The following is a 17,481-nucleotide window of genomic DNA, read 5'->3' as shown; positions in this document are numbered from 1 at the left end:
GTCTTCAGCCGCCGATTTTCCAGACCACCTTCTTGCTTCTGGCTCTGTAAGGGGGACGGCGGCGCGGCTCCGGGAACGGACGACGAGGTCGGGTCCTGTGTTCGATCCCTCTGGAGCTAATGGTGTCCAGTAGCCTAAGAAGCCCAAGCTACCACCACTTAGGTAGGTTTGCTTCTTCTCCCCTTAGTCCCTCGGTGCAGTGAGCCTGTTGCCAGCAGGTCTCACTGAAAATAAAAAAACCTAACATATACTTTCTTCCTAGGAGCTCAGGAGAGCCCCTAGTGTGCATCCAGCTCAGCCGGGCACAGAAATCTAACTGAGGCTTGGAGGAGGGTCATAGGGGGAGGAGCCAGTGCACACCAGATAGTCCTAAAGCTTTCTTTAGATGTGCCCAGTCTCCTGCGGAGCCGTCTATTCCCATGGTCCTTACGGAGTCCCCAGCATCCACTAGGACGTCAGAGAAATGTATATTTTCACTAAGAGGGAGTTAGCCATTCTGGCCACACAAGCCAACACAAAAAATACATCGAGCCAACATGAAAAACATGGGTGCTTCCCATCTGGAGAGACATCACTTTCTCTTGTTTCCCCCCGCCTGATGATGTTCTTCTTGGCTTGGTCTGCGGAGCGACCTTCGTGGGCCCTGCCCAGTGGGATGTTCTTCCTGGGCAGGGGGAGGGGAGGGAGCCGATGTGGCTGGCTCTCTGCCACTGTGGGCAAGGGAGACAGCGATGGCCTGGAGCCCTTGCAAGATGGAATTTGCAAGGTCTTTGAAGGAGGAGGCGAGTTGATCTTGTCCCTGCCTGATCTCTGCCAGACCTTGGCAGAGTTGAGCTACACCTTGCTCCACACTGGTTCTGTGCTCAGTGAGCCGGACAGGTATCTGGCTTACCTCCCGGAGCATCCTGTCCTGAAAAGCATTTAGGCTCTCACCATACCTAGCTATTTCAGTCAGGATTTCCGGGATAGCAGAGGGTTGGGTGGTGGGGGGGGGGGGGGGGGCAGTTGGAATCTGGATAGGTGGGATTTGTGATCCCACACTGGCAGACACACTAGGTCCCTCCACCTCAGCCTCAGCCACATAACCCTTCTGTGACTCTACCTGCTCACCCCCCTGTGCTGTGTTATGTGCAAAGCAAATAGAAGAATGTGTAGAAAAAGAGTAGAAAAAAACATTATGAGACTTTTGTAACAAAAACAAGTAAACAATACAAATATGTGTGTAAACTTACCTGGCAAGTCATGTGCCGTCAGTATTTCAGGCAGGTCCGTGTCCACATGAGACACCCCTACCCCCTCCTCATAACTGACACAGTCCATCGCCATCTCCTCCAGATCTGTGAACTCCACAGTGGCAGCTGGTCCTCCCCCTGTAGCCCTCGAGGCATTCCACTCCGCAGACCTCTTGCCCTTCAGGCGGGATTTGAAGTCGGCCCAACTACATATGTTTTGAAAAATAGGGGCAAGGTATAGAAAAAAATAAAAATACCTGCTTTAATATATAGGACACATGTTATGCATTTGGTTGCTATAGGCAACATCACATCTAGCTAGCTTTTTAAGAATACTTGGCACAGATAATGGACTGCCAATATACACTTACCGTCTTCTAACTTCCTGTGATGTTCGGACTATAGAGCCGACTTCATTCACAGAATGAGTGATGTCCCTCCAGATTCTATCTTTGGTTGCAGCACCCATGTTTTTTGGTCCTCGATGTATTTTTGACATGGCCTGTGTGACCAAAACACGCAACTCCCTCTTAGTGAATAATAAATAAGCAGGTGCGCGACCAACAGCAGCAGGTAGGAGGAAGGTCAGTTCCTCAAAACTAAACAATAAAAAGGATATATGTACCAGCGCTGGCTGAATAAATTAATCAGTTAGAATTTATGTTAATAATATAATAATAGTAATAATAATAATAATAAGGATGGTTTACTCTATGTAAAAAGGTAACAATTTATTTAACATGACACATGTAACAAATCTAAAAGAAAGGAATTCCTGTTGCCACTAGGTGGCGATAAAATTACAATATATCTTATCTGGATAAAATTTCACAAATTCTCCTGTATTAGAATTGTCCATTCCTAAAGGCTAGGACAGCCTCCCTTTGTGCATTCACTGTAATGGGTAAATAATTACCAGATCCCCACGTTGGTAAGCATCAGCGTTGGAACAAGTCCTTTAGTAGCTGTAGGGGTGAAGTAGACCAATTTGATGATAAGGTCCAGTGATGGGAGAGAAGTCCAAATTATGCCGAAGGATGACACGGCTTTGAGGGCCGATTTGGAGAACAGAGTCCAGACAGATAAAGTAAGCTCAAGTCCAGATGGATAGAGTAAGCTCAACGCGTTTCACTGGTATAATCCAGCTTCCTCAGGAGCATAAATTTTATGAGCATAGGGTACTCCATTTATACCCTTCCTAATGAACTAGTTAGCACCACCTGTTTGGGTTATTACTAATACAAAAAAGCAAACCATCCATAGTAATAATATAAAAGACTATCAGTCCAAAATACAATCTTAATATCTCTTTATAAATTGTATTACATTTAAAAAACGAGTCTTATTATCCTATTTAAACAGAAAAAACATAAGATAGTGCCGATCATGTGACTTGCCTCGTCACATGATCGTCAAAAACAGCAGTCCCATTGGTCCAAAATGTTTCTCAGTGGTCACATGATATCTAACATGTGACCACGTGCTTAAAGTCCCTTCTTCCAAGGTACACCCTTACTCCTACGGAGACCTCGGCGATCCTCCGTTCCATAGGTAGATCTGTACCACCTGACGGAGCGCCCACGTGACGTGCGTCATCACCCGACCCGTCACGTGAGCGCATCCCACGCTTTGCAAGTTCCCCTTCAAAACAAAGACCCGGCAGTCTACATGGTATTTTGATGGAATATAAAACCCGCCCCGGGCTTCCCCCTTGTCGGCTTCCATACTACATGGTTGTCATGGAAACCCATTCGGCGTTGTTTGCATTCCAAACTTATATACAATTTCTATACTTTATTATTAGAGATGTTTTTTATCGATATATGAGACAGTGTTATATGAGAAATGAGTAAGTAAACATTTGAGAACCCATCAAATGACAAATACCCTTTGCTTTGGATAGATGTAAACACAGATTTCATTTTTCTATATGTACCATAGGATTAGGTATTTAACTTTTATTATAATTCAAATAAATCTAGATGTATAAATAAATCCAGATGCCTTGTCTATAATCTACATATAGATTTGTTTGTTTGTTTTTGCCGATCATGTGACGAGGCAAGTCACATGATCGGCACTATCTTATGTTTTTTCTGTTTAAATAGGATAATAAGACTCGTTTTTTAAATGTAATACAATTTATAAAGAGATATTAAGATTGTATTGTCAGGAATCTGCATTTTCATCGCATCACTGCTGTGGAACTACAGGTCCCAGCAGTTCAGTTCTGTTCCAGTCTTCAGTCTCCTGCAGCCCACAGCTCACCGTGCTCCACCTAACCAGTTCAGTTCTGTTCCAGTTCTGGTTTTCAGTCCTCTGCAGCCTGGAATGCTTCAGCTAACTCACAGCTGATCTGGACACCTAATCCAGCTAGTATCTCTGCCTGCAGTTTGTGTCCAATCACTTCTGGGCAGGAGGTATAACTTCCAGTTTGTGGCTCTCTCACATTGCCTTGGACAACACGTCACATCCCGTGAACAGACGGCTCCTGTTTGCAATCCTCTGTCTACAGAGATTTCCTTGTGTATTAGACCTGTGGAACAACAGGTCCCAGCTGTTCCAGTTCCGTTCCAGATCCCCTGTGTTCCTGGTTATCCTCCTGCATCTCTGTGGAACTACAAGTTCCAGCAATCACTCCAGCTCTCCTGTTGCATCCAGTTGTTCCCTGTGTTCCAGTCTCCAGATCCCCTGTGTTCCTGGTTATCCTCCTGCATCTCCGTGGAACTACAAGCATCAGCAACCCCTGCATCTGTATTTGGCTCCACACCTATCTACAACCACAGTGTGCTTCAGCCTCAGCAGTAGAGACTCTCTCCAGGTGCATCCCTTCACCTCATCTGTGAAGCAGCTTGCTAGCTGCCTGTGCCTAACGAACTGCACTGTGAACATTCACCTGAGTCTCCTGCATCTGCTACCAGGTAGCTATACATTTATTACCATTCCTTCCATAGACTCTCAGCTTCCAAGCTGCACCATTTCCATTGCATACTTTTTATTGTTTATTCCTGCACGTTATTCTGCTGCCTTATTGTGTGAACTTTTATGTTAATAAATAACATTGCGCACATGCGCGGGAATCCAATCCAGTCTCCTCTCTTCCTCCATCCTACCTCCACTGACCCACTAGCGCCCCCTCCGGGGACACAAACCAGACCGAACCTGACAGTTTGTCCAAGGCCCATGGACTCGGATGGTGGTCAGAATGTGGGGTCAGGGGCCTTACAAAATCTGGTCTCCCGTTTGGATGGTCAAGAGGCTGCGCAGCAGCAGATGTTCCAGTTTCTACAGGGAATGTCTATCCGTTTGGATACCTTGCAGCAATCCCTTCCAAGTTCTGTTGTTTCTCCATTTCCTGTTCAAGTCACTCCTGCTCCAGTCATTTCAACTTTCCCTGCACAATCCGTTCCTGTGGATGGATCTTGCTCAAGTCCGTCCTATGGCAGTCCCTTCACAGCTAACTCTCCTGAGAGAGCGACTTCCTCCTTTGAAAGCTTCAAGACTCCTTTGTTGTCTGCTGTGAACTCTGAACCAATAAGCACTCTTTATCATCTATTGGAACAACTTCAAAGTCTTCTAACAAAAATCATTCCAATGATGCCATTGGAATGATCCTGGGTGGTGCTTTAAACGCAGTGAAGAGTACTGCTCAAAGTATTGAGACTAGTGCGACCTCCGTGTCAACTTTTCTTCAAGCTAAAGTCTCTTCTCCTATGCAGAGAGAGGGCAGATTCCAGAGCTACCCGCGCTCCAAACTCACGGAAGCTGAACGCCGGCATCGCAAGCAGCTTCACCTCTGCTTTTACTGTGGGAGTTCTAGTCATCTTATTAAAGACTGTTCCTTCCGTAACTCAAAAGTTGGTGACAGGTTCCAGCATCACAGTGTTTTCACCTGCAAACCTTCCAACGTATCCTCTACAGTTTCAAATTCCTTTACCCGGGACAGGAGTGTCCAAAAAGTATACGATTGGGGTCCTGTGACAAATAGACCCAATCCCAAGTTCAGAAATCAACAGAGACTATCTATGTTACCCATAACTAAAGTAGTGTCTGTGCCTACAGCCCGAGAGGGGGCATCTGTACCTACAGCCCGAGAAGGGGCATCTGTGCCTACAGCCCGAGAAGGGGCGTCTGTGCCTACAGCCCGAGAAGGGGCGTCTGTGCCTACAGCCCGAGAAGGGGCGTCTGTGCCTACAGCCCGAGAAGGGGCGTCTGTGCCTACAGCCCGAGAAGGGGCGTCTGTGCCCACAGCCCGAGAAGGGGCGTCTGTGCCCACAGCCCGAGAAGGGGCGTCTGTGCCTACAGCCCGAGAAGGGGCGTCTGTGCCTACAGCCCGAGAAGGGGCGTCCGTGCCCACAGCCCGAGAAGGGGCGTCCGTGCCCACAGCCCGAGAAGGGGCGTCCGTGCCCACAGCCCGAGAAGGGGCGTCCGTGCCCACAGCCCGAGAAGGGGCGTCCGTGCCCACAGCCCGAGAAGGGGTGTCCGTGCCCACAGCCCCAGGTGGGGCATCTGATGTTGTGACCCCAGTAGGGGTATCTGATGTTCAGGTTCCAGAAGTGGCATCCGGGCATGCAACTCAAAGAAGTGTGTCTGATCTATTAACCCCAGGAGGGGTCTTTAGAGTTTCAGCCTCAAGTGAGGAATCCAGGGCCAAGATCCCAGGAGGAATTCTTAAAGTCACAGATACAGACATGAACTTTTGTTTGCCAACTTCAGAGAGTGCTACCAGCTCAGTACCACTCCAAGAGGGATCATTAGAACATCCGGATTCTGTCTATACAGAATCAAGTGTCAATGGACCTAGCCCGGTTCCAGCCGTCGGTCCAAAGTCTCCACTGGTTCCAGCCAGCCTGAGTGGCTCCAATGATGGGCTACCTCCTTCGGTTCCAGCCGATTCCAGAATCCTCGGAGCAAATCCGGTCCTATCCGTCAGTCCGAGGACTCCACCGGTTCCTACCGCTTCAAGCTCTTCCGGACCCAATCCGGTCCCATCCGTCTGTCCGGATCAGCCTCCTCTGGTTCCAGCCAGCCCGAGTAGCTCTGTTTCCAATGCTGAGCTACCTCCTTCGGTTCCAGCCGATTCCAGCATCCTCGGATCAAATCCGGCCCTATCCGTCAGTCCGAGGACTCCTTCGGTTCCAGCCGATTCCAGTCTCTTTGTATCAAATCCGGTTCTATCCGTCAGTCCGAAGACTCCTGCGGTTCCAGCCGGTTCAAGCTTATCTGGACCCAATCCGGTCCCATCCGTCTGTCCAGATCAGCCTCCTTCAGTTCAAGTCAAGTCAAGTAGTCCTGTACAAATCCCGGATCCATCCATTTGTTTAAAGTTGCCATCGGTCCCTGCCGATTCCAGTTCCTCTGAACCCGGTGTGGTTCTCTCTGGTGTTTCAAGTAAACAACTCCTGTCGCTATGTCCAGAGTCTACAGTTCTTGCAGATATTGCAGTTGCCTCAATCCAGATGGAGGCTCTAAGCATCTCACCCCAAGATGAAGCTTCTAGCATTCGGTCAACCTCAGCTCAGAATTCCCGTCAGTCAATCCAGGAGATGACGTCCTCTCTCCACCCTCGAGCATTTCAAGTTGATTCTACTCCTGCTTCTGAATGCTTATTTCAGTCCTCAACTCTCAAGTGTCCACCAGATACAAAAGCTCCAGTCTACTTTGATGGTGACTATGATCAGTTTCGTGCAGTGGCGAGCCAATACCTCGCTTTTACTGAGTCTGAACCTTCAGTGACTATTTCTCCAGCCAATGCAATCAGATACTTCCTCCTGTTCTTCAAAGGTAGAGCACTGGACTGGGCAAATCCTCTCATTGAATGTAAAGATCCGCTACTGAGTGATCTTCCTGCTTTCTGCGAAGCCGTAAAACAGGAGTTTGCTCCAAAGTTTATGCAGTCAAAGTCATCTGGGCATTCCGGCCAATTTGTCAACAGTTTGTCTACTGCTAAATCCTCTCCAACATCTCTGTCTGTGCAAGATCAGGATACATTAGACCAAGCTATTAAAAATTTCCAAGCTGCAAAGTCAAGACAACGTTCTCAGACTTTAGATTTGAAAGTTGCATATACTTCCGTGCCTCCATCCTACAGCAACACTTCTGAAAGTATTGACTCCCCAGATTCAACATCTGCTCAGTCTTCTGATCAGTCTTCCAGTTCTCAGTTTTTCGACTCAACTCCTTCCAAACACGAACAGGTTCTGTTGAATCAACGTATCAGAGATTTCAAGAATTACAGGAATTGGAGAGCTCCAGAACCAGTTCAGTCTACCATCTGTTGACGTAAGTGTTGGCTATGCTGCCGTAAACCCTAGTCCTGGTGTCTCATATAGCTTCAAATTCACTGATCCACAGATTGTCTCAGATTCTGTTGTTCCTAAACAAAAAGCTCCCATGACCACACTAGACCTGGACTCTGACTCTGAAAGTGAGTTTGTTGATGAAGACTCAAGTTACATTATGGGAGGTTCTATCCTTCCTAGCTATGCCTTTTCCCAGGAAGTAAATTCTGTCTCAAATTACCCTGAATGGTCTACTTGTTCTGACGAGGAAAATCTGTCTTCTGAAGATGAAAGTTGGGAAGACTTTTGAGGACCTCTGCTTTTGTGTTTTCCTAAGTTCTTTTTCAAGGTTCCTCCAAGTTCCAGCGTGGGTGTTCGGTGCCCACCCATAAAAGGGGGGGTACTGTCAGGAATCTGCATTTTCATCGCATCACTGCTGTGGAACTACAGGTCCCAGCAGTTCAGTTCTGTTCCAGTCTTCAGTCTCCTGCAGCCCACAGCTCACCGTGCTCCACCTAACCAGTTCAGTTCTGTTCCAGTTCTGGTTTTCAGTCCTCTGCAGCCTGGAATGCTTCAGCTAACTCACAGCTGATCTGGACACCTAATCCAGCTAGTATCTCTGCCTGCAGTTTGTGTCCAATCACTTCTGGGCAGGAGGTATAACTTCCAGTTTGTGGCTCTCACACATTGCCTTGGACAACACGTCACATCCCGTGAACAGACGGCTCCTGTTTGCAATCCTCTGTCTACAGAGATTTCCTTGTGTATTAGACCTGTGGAACAACAGGTCCCAGCTGTTCCAGTTCCGTTCCAGATCCCCTGTGTTCCTGGTTATCCTCCTGCATCTCTGTGGAACTACAAGTTCCAGCAATCACTCCAGCTCTCCTGCTGCATCCAGTGGTTCCCTGTGTTCCAGTCTCCAGATCCCCTGTGTTCCTGGTTATCCTCCTGCATCTCTGTGGAACTACAAGCATCAGCAACCCCTGCATCTGTATTTGGCTCCACACCTATCTACAACCACAGTGTGCTTCAGCCTCAGCAGTAGAGACTCTCTCCAGGTGCATCCCTTCACCTCATCTGTGAAGCAGCTTGCTAGCTGCCTGTGCCTAACGAACTGCACTGTGAACATTCACCTGAGTCTCCTGCATCTGCTACCAGGTAGCTATACATTTATTACCATTCCTTCCATAGACTCTCAGCTTCCAAGCTGCACCATTTCCATTGCATACTTTTTATTGTTTATTCCTGCACGTTATTCTGCTGCCTTATTGTGTGAACTTTTATGTTAATAAATAACATTGCGCACATGCGCGGGAATCCAATCCAGTCTCCTCTCTTCCTCCATCCTACCTCCACTGACCCACTAGCGCCCCCTCCGGGGACACAAACCAGACCGAACCTGACATGTATTTTGGACTGATAGTCTTTTATATTATTACTATAATGTATTAGTAATAACCCAAACAGGTGGTGCTAACTAGTTCATTAGGAAGGGTATAAATGGAGTACCCTATGCTCATAAAATTTATGCTCCTGAGGAAGCTGGATTATACCAGTGAAACGCGTTGAGCTTACTCTATCCATCTGGACTTGAGCTTACTTTATCTGTCTGGACTCTGTTCTCCAAATCGGCCCTCAAAGCCGTGTCATCCTTCGGCATAATTTGGACTTCTCTCCCATCACTGGACCTTATCATCAAATTGGTCTACTTCACCCCTACAGCTACTAAAGGACTTGTTCCAACGTTGATGCTTACCAACGTGGGGATCTGGTAATTATTTACCCATTACAGTGAATGCACAAAGGGAGGCTGTCCTAGCCTTTAGGAATGGACAATTCTAATACAGGAGAATTTGTGAAATTTTATCCAGATAAGATATATTGAAATTTTATCGCCACCTAGTGGCAACAGAAATTCCTTTCTTTTAGATTTGTTACATGTGTCATGTTAAATAAATTGTTACCTTTTTACATAGAGTAAACCATCCTTATTATTATTATTATTATTATTATTATTATTATTATTATTATTATTACTATTATTATATTATTAACATAAATTCTAACTGATTAATTTATTCAGCCAGCGCTGGTACATATATCCTTTTTTCCCTCTTAGTGAATGCGGGCTGCCTTTTTTTTCTCCTTGAAGTAGCCTGTGAGCTTTGTTCCTGTTCCTCCTCACCATCTTCCTCTTCACTAGCTGCTTGTGTATTTTGTGTTTGTGCGGATAATGCTGAATCTCCCTCAGTTACCCCAGTATGTATGTCTGGCAGGGTATCCTCTCTTAACTGCTGGGTATCAGAAGTTGGAATGTCTCTAGTACTTGGTCCTGCTACTTCTGAATCCGCCTCCGCGGATTCCAGCATCTGCCGACGCAATGCTAGGCGTATTTGTGTCAATGCGGACATCTGCTGCTGCACGTGGTCCATCTCTGCTGCCAACTGCTCACGAGTAGCCATGTTGCTAGTGGCATGTCTGTACGCACAGGTGTGTAGCTATTTATAGCTGCGTGCATTGCGTAAATTAACACAGGTGTAAATTTTGCTAATTATGTGACTGATTGTACTGCTTATTTAACAGTCTGGATTGCAGCCTGTGTGAGTGGGTGTATGATGCATGAAGCTGCTTTGTGGTCTCTCATAGAAGGTGGTCGTGTTTGGAACAAATTTGCAGAGTGAGTTATTTTTGCATTGTCTTGCAGACAGATGGCCGTTTGTTTGCTTTTAAATTTTTATGTGTTGCGTAGTGCGTATTTTTGGCTAAGTTTCTTTTGTTAGTATTACTACATTAGTCAATTACCAAACCAAGTATGTATGGTTGTGCAATGGAAGTTTCTACTGTTTAAAACTGGGTTTATGTATTTTGGAGGATATCTGTTTGATATATAAATGGTTTATTATGGCATATGGTATTTTTTAGTTACCTGTACTTTACAGTGTGTATGTTATATTGTTCACACTGATTAATTTATTTATTAGACTCCTTCTCTGTCTCTTGTAGGTGTCTCTTTAAATTATTATTTGTTTTGCTTTGGATTGGCAAGTGTGCTGTTTTTTTTTTTAAATTTATTTAGCCAATTGGCTACCTACACATATTGAGCAGGTAAGTAGCCTATCTCAGTGTGTCCTGCTGTTTGTTGTAAGTGTCTATATGATCTCTTAGACTCCTTCTCTGTCTCTTGTAGGTGTCTTTTTAAATTATTTTTTGGTTTTTAAAATTAAATTATTTTTTTTTGACAAGGTATGGCTGATTTTTACTGTATTTTAAAATGAAGGCCACCCGTTTTAATGTAGCATATGTGTTTGTTTTTTGGCAATTTGTTTTGTATTTGTTTTCTGAAAAAGACTCAGACTTAATGTACAAAATATAGATTGTTGCATTCATTAAATGGGTAGTGTTGTTTAGCATTTTTGTGTATTACTTTGTGATGTGGACCTATGTTGTGGAGAATTAGCTAATTTTTTTGTTTTGTTTTTTGTTTCGATCCTATTGTTTGAATTTAGAAATAGAGTACGCACAAGCAGTAAGTTAACACCCATACACTTTTATTTTTACTATGGTTGACAATGTTTATGGTTTTTTTAATATTATGGTGTCATGATTCTTACCTTCTTTTTAAGTTGGTGATGTCTATCCATGTTGGGGCAGAAGCAATCCCACCCCAACCCACAGAACCACTCCCTCCCCAACCGCCGCAAGCCCTCCAACAACAACCGGCTTCTCATCATCCAAGGCAACGGAGGCATGCTAGGCCACCAATTTTCCGTACCCGTGTCCTCCTTTTTGGGATGCCTGATGATGTTGTTTTGCGCAGATACAGGCTGCCACCTCATCTAATCCTAGACACTCTCTCCATAATAGAGAGTGATCTAGAACAATCCATTAGGTATCCTACAGCAATCCCAGCATTGACACAATTCCTTGCTGTGTTACATTTTGTTGCCACTGGTTCATACCAGCATGTGGTGGGAGATCTGGTTGGCATGTCGCAGGGCCAGTTCAATAAGGTCCTGCGGCGTGTCAGCCAGGCTTTCATTAAGAGAGTTAAGCAATTTATTGCTATGCCTTTGGATGTTGGTGCCCTAGATGTGGTGAAGCGGCAATTTGAGGAAGGTGGTAGTCGCTTCCCACATGTTATTGGGGTTGTGGATGGCACACATGTAGCTATTGTACCACCAAGACATAATGAAGAAATTTATAGAAACCGGAAACTGTTTCATTCTCTGAATGTAATGGTTGTTTGTGGGCCATCCCTCCAGATCCTGTCCCTGAATGCTAAGTTCCCGGGGAACTCACATGATGCCCATGTCATTAGACAATCAGGGATATGGCAGAGATTAAGATCGATGGAAGGACAAGACATGTGGTTATTGGGTGAGTATTGTTGTTTTTTTTTATTAAAATAAAATTTTAAATTATAATATTCTAATTATTTACTTTTCTTCTCATCAAACAGGAGACCGTGGATATCCTTGCACCCCCTGGCTCATGACTCCTTACAGTAAGCCCAGGCCAGGACCACAGATGGCATTTAACTCCGCGCTAACTGCCACTAGACAGCTGGTGGAGCGCACGATTGGTGTCCTTAAAGGCCACTTTCGTGTGCTCCACCGCACTGGTGGCGACATCATGTATTCGCCGGAGATGGTAAGTAAAATTGTGGTCCTGTGCGCTATCCTACATAACATCGCTGTAAGGAGTCGCGGGGAGCTTCCTCAAACAGAGGAATTGCCTGATGAGGAGCCAAGGGTTGGTTGGCCAGTCGGTGGGGGGAGTGTTTCCCGGAGGGGAAACCAAGTAAGGGCACGCATTGTTCGGGATTATTTCAGGTAAAGTGTTTTTTTTAGCAATAATTATTAAATTTTGAACTAAGTCACTGTATGTTTATGTTCAGTTTGCTCTGATGTTATTTAGGTAGCTATTGAAAGCTCATAGAGTAATTGTTTTGGTGTGTGTGAATATATTATTAGTTGTTTGTGTAAATATTCTAACATGTTAACCTTACAATGTATTTAAAAACAATATTTTTTTTAATGCTTTTTATAAAATTATATTTACTTTGCCAAATTGATGTAATTAATTTTTTTTTCAAATTTTATCCTGTTTTCAATCCAAAATACACAACATATGATCGTAAATGTTGTACACTTTGTGACTGTGCAGCTGATTGTTCCTGGCAAATGTGGTGAGTACACAGATTGACCCAAAAAAATTACAAAAAATGTGAGTGTGTGTGTGTGTATGTGTAATTGTGAGGGTACGCCTTTTTTTTAAATGTTCTTCCGCGACTGCGAATTTCCGCTATAGCGAACTAACCCCTCTGCCCTCCACAGCACTGCAGAAAGCAATAAAGTTTATTCAATGCACACGTCAATAAAGTTTATTAGATGACAGCATAAATCTTACACCAATCACATGCCAACACACACTATAAATATAAGCCCATATATGGAAAACGCCATTGCCATGATGCGCGCTGCAGCCTTCACAAGACGAGAGCTGCGGATATTGGTAGCGGTGATGGACCGCCGCGTAGGCCGCCCTGTGCACTTTGTCCCAAATAGGGTAAAGCGTGAGGCCTACGTGGAGGTCCGCCGCTTATTACGGACCCGCGTCCGCAGCCGAAGGACTGTCATACAGCTTGAACGAAGGTGGAGCGACCTCCGCAGGCGTACGCCGGACCTGTTGGCGGAGCTCCGCCAACAAATCCGCACCTTACGCAGTCGCAGTAAGTAAAATATTACAGTAAATGACTGATTAAAGCTTAAAGTTTGCATACTTTCACTACGTCAGAGTGTGAAAATTAGCACAATAACAAAAAAATGGTAGAATAAACATGAGTGTGTGTGTGTAGGGTAAGCAGTACTGACTGTGTAGCAAGGTGCTTCAGAAAAAGTGCATGTTATTGTACAGAGTTGCAACAGGCTGACAACTGAACTCAATAACTTGCTCAGTGGGATAATTCTTATAAGGTGTGCTTTTTTAAGAACTGGCGATGTTGCCTATAGCAAACAATCAGACTCAATCTATTATATTCTAGAATCAGCTTAATAAATGTTATATAAAATCTGTTTGATTGCTATGGGCAACATCACCAGTTTTCGAAATAATAAAAGCTATTAATTTAACCCAGGGTCTTTAACATGGGACATAACAGAGTAATTGAAAAATGCTGTTGTATTTAAATTTCATGCTACACCAAAAATAATACATATGTCATTCTAGGGCGAGCACAACGGCAAGCTGCTGCTGCTGGGAGTCCCAACCTGTCCCCTTCTGAGCCCCCCTCCCCTTCTCACACCCATTCCCCCTCTCCTTCCCAGTCCCCTTCTCAGCCCCCCTCCCCTTCTGTCACCCAATCCCCTCTCCTTCCCAGTCCCCTTCTCAGCCCCCCTCCCCTTCTGTCGCCCAATCCCCCTCTCCTTCCCTGTCCCCTTCTCAGCCCCCCTCCCCTTCTGTCGCCCAATCCCCCTCTCCTTCCCAGTCCCCTTCTCAGCCCCCCTCCCCTTCTGTCGCCCAATCCCCCTCTCCTTCCCAGTCCCCTTCTCAGCCCCCCTCCCCTTCTGTCGCCCAATCCCCCTCTCCTTCCCAGTCCCCTTCTCAGCCCCCCTCCCCTTCTGTCACCCAATCCCCCTCTCTGTCCCCCTCCACCTCTGTTGGCCAAAACACCTATCCGCCCACCTCACCCTCTCTTTCCCATTCCCCCTCTCTGTCCCCCTCCCCCTCTGTGACCCAACCCACCTCTCCGCCACCCTCCCCCTCTCAATCTAACCCACCCTCTGTACCAAGCTCCCCCTTCCAGCCTCCTTCCCCCATCCAGCCTCCTTCCCCCATCCAGCCTCCTACCCCCATCCAGCCTCCTTCCCCACCTTCAGAATGGGCAGCAGAGGCCTCGGAGGCACTTCTGGGAGGAGATCAAGTGCCACAGGACAGTAAGTTGACACTCATTGACATTTAATTTGTAACCGAATTTAACTACACGTTCTAATAAATGCAGTGTTGTACTGGCTAAAATCTTTTGCCAAGGTAAAATGTTTGTCTTCTTCATCATGGTATGGATGTTGCATTTACATTTGTGTGAGGAACATTAGATGTACAGTGTCTACGTGGGCAATGTTGAGGATGCCCACTCTAGGTCGACACTCATTATGTCAACAGGGTTGCCCAGGACAACAGGGTTTGTATGTGCAACATTATCTGCTAAACAGTTAGATGTGAATGGAGTGTAGTATGTTGTTGGACTTTTACACTTGTGGTTGGGTATTCCAATATTTGCACATTGAATTCGCATGCTTCACTTTGTTAGGCTGGCTAAGGACACAGTGATTTTAGTTTGGAAATTTACACTCAAAAAAAATAAATAAAAATAAAATAAAAAACATGTTGGACCTTATGTAGTAAGTAAGGCAGGCTTTCAGGGAGTGTGGGTATGCAACGATATGTTGTCCTTCTGAAGATGTTGATATGCAGTGTGATGATGCAGGGCCAACCCCCAAAAAGATAAGTCAACTTTACTCCAGATGTGAATGAATGCCAACATGATGTTACATTTACTAAGATGGTAGTTCTCTTTAAGATGTGATGTTGCCCATAGCAACCAATAAGATTATACTTGTAATTTTTGTGTGTCCTTCTACAAGATAATATGTTGAATTTGATTGGTTGCTATGGTCAACGTCCCATCTTAAATAGAACTCACATATTAGTAAATGTACCCCATGGTGTGGTACACTTTAAAAAAAATAAAAAATAAAAAACAAACATTGCTGGACAGGCTTCTGTGTTGTTCTGCTACTGATTTATCCTTAAAACAGACATGATGTAATAACTTAGGCATTAAAGCAGGACTGTCCAAACTGCGGCCCTCCAGCTGCTGAGAAACTACACATCCCAGCATGCCCTGACAGAGTTTTGATTTATCTGACCAAAAAACTGGGTCAAGACATGCTGGTATATGTAGTTTGACAACAGCTAGAGGGCCTCAGTTTGTACATGCCTGCATTAAAGTGTGCTTTGTGCCTTGCTTGTATAATAGGTAATGTGAGTAAGTTATTAATGTTTATGTTGCCTCTTAATTTCAGATGTTGCAGTTGGAGATCCCACTACTTTTAGGGGCATTCTTGCCACCATGCGAGAACACCTGCAGGGATTGCTGAGGAGTGTGGAGCAGCTGGAGAAGTTTGCTTAATTTGTTAATTTAAACATTTTTTTGTTGTTGAGAAAGAAAAAAAAAACAATCCAAAAAAACACACAAATAAAAAAATATATTTTCAACTTAAGCGGGTGTTGTGTTTATTAATGCAATAAATGAACAGCAGATTGGCTAGCAGAAATTGATTACCTTAAAAAAAAACACACATCTTACGTAAGTTTCATTAAAAAAAAACCAACACAGTTAGGAGGTTATTGTGTTAAAAAACATGTAAACACCTTCATTCACAAACTACACCTCTACAGAGAATATAAAAAAAAATAGACCAGGCACATTTAAAACATCTATAGTTTTTTTTACAACATTTAAATGTTGATGGCCAATTATGCCTACAAAGTGTACTTCAGGTATTTTTTGAAGACTTAATTGGTAATGACCATTATCATTCATTACACTAATTGGAATCGTAATTGAGGAGGGCTTGTGGACTTGAAACTAAAAGGTGTAATTTCACTTAATATAAGAAAAAACCCATTGTTGTGCGTTTTTGCGCAAAAATGTGCACTTTTAAGAAGAATGTGTAAATTTACGAAAACTTAGTATTTTTACGTTGGGGTTTGTGTTAATGCGATGCCTTCGCATTGTTGCGCAGTTATTTGGCGTACGCCCACATTGTGTAATATTGCGAACGAACTAGCAAAACACCGTTTGGGGCGGATATTCGCAATTTTGCAACATGTTCGCAATTTTGCACATACCTTGTGCGAACGAAAAAAATAGCGAACAACTCGGAATGACCCCCAATAGCCAAACACTGCCGTGCAGAAATACAATTCGTGAAAAAGTGCTAAAAAAAAACAGACCTGCTTTTTTTTACCGTGTTCGGATAGGCATGCACGGATCCATGAGATCCGTGCATGTTTTTCAGTGGGAAGGGGTGGGATAGTGTTATTTAAAAAAAAAAAAATGCGTGGGGTCCCCCCTCCAAAGCAAAACCAGCCTCGGGCTCTTTGAGCCGGCCCTGGTTCAAAAAATATGGGAAACAAAATGATAGGGGTTCCCCCATATTTAAACAACCAGCACCGGGCTCTGCGCCTGGTCCTGGTTCCAAAAATACGGGGGACAAAAAGCGTAGGGGTCCCCCGTATTTCTGAAACCAGCACCGGGCTCCACTAGCCAGATACATAATGCCACAGCCGGGGGACACTTTTATCTAGGTCCCTGCGGCCCGGCATTACATAACCAACTAGTCACCCCTGGCCGGGGTACCCTGGAGGAGTGGGGACCCCTTCAATCAAGGGGTCCCCCCCCCTCCAGCCACCCAAGGGCCAGGGGTGCGCTCCATTGTAACCAATGGTGGGAACTTTGTGGTTAGCGGTGAGGTTACTTTCGGTCAACCGCTGACCACAAAGTTCCCACCATTGGTTACAATGGAGCGCATAGGCGCTACATTGTAACACTGCCGTGTGCTGCCTGTCATACACTACAGGAGCACACAGCCAATCAGGAGGGTGCCACAACGTGGCGTTCCCTGATTGGCTGATGGAACCCTCTTAGACAAAAGTCAGGGGGAGTTCCTGGCATTCGGGGAAAGGGGTCCCATGTGAAAACATGGGGTCCCTTTCAGTGCGAGGTCGGGTGTCCGTTTTGTTATTTTGCAAAGTACCAGGATTACAAATCGGAAAGAAGAGGAGCCATCTACACTGGATTTTGTGAGTATAATTTTTTCAACAGGTACACCATGCATTCTACATGGAGAAGAGGACCGACCATCGTGTGAACATAGGTAAGTATGTGTATATGGAAGTGTGGA

General features: G+C 45.0%; 1 protein-coding gene and 1 long non-coding RNA gene across 2 annotated transcripts; one reads left to right on the top strand and one right to left on the bottom strand.

Moving 5' to 3' along the window:
* Positions 1–1,238: 1,238 nt before the first annotated feature.
* Positions 1,239–2,445, bottom strand: LOC134965050 (uncharacterized). Its single transcript, XR_010188284.1, has 3 exons — positions 2,149–2,445; positions 1,604–1,734; positions 1,239–1,438 (listed from the first exon to the last, which is right to left on the bottom strand). It is a non-coding gene; the product is annotated as an uncharacterized LOC134965050 (long non-coding RNA).
* Positions 2,446–5,659: 3,214 nt separating this feature from the next.
* LOC134966114 (sialidase-like) lies at positions 5,660–15,795 on the top strand. The gene is made up of 5 exons (XM_063942601.1): positions 5,660–8,671; positions 11,776–11,890; positions 11,973–12,701; positions 13,742–14,448; positions 15,598–15,795. The coding sequence occupies exon 1, from the start codon at positions 5,924–5,926 to the stop codon at positions 7,511–7,513; it is 1,590 nt and encodes a 529-aa protein (XP_063798671.1). The 5' UTR covers positions 5,660–5,923; the 3' UTR covers positions 7,514–8,671; positions 11,776–11,890; positions 11,973–12,701; positions 13,742–14,448; positions 15,598–15,795.
* Positions 15,796–17,481: the final 1,686 nt, after the last annotated feature.

This window comes from Pseudophryne corroboree, chromosome 10, assembly GCF_028390025.1.
Source record: "Pseudophryne corroboree isolate aPseCor3 chromosome 10, aPseCor3.hap2, whole genome shotgun sequence".
Lineage (NCBI taxonomy): Eukaryota > Metazoa > Chordata > Amphibia > Anura > Myobatrachidae > Pseudophryne > Pseudophryne corroboree.
The sequence above is the reverse complement of the archived record's forward strand: the minus strand, read 5'-3'. Positions and strand labels throughout refer to the sequence as shown.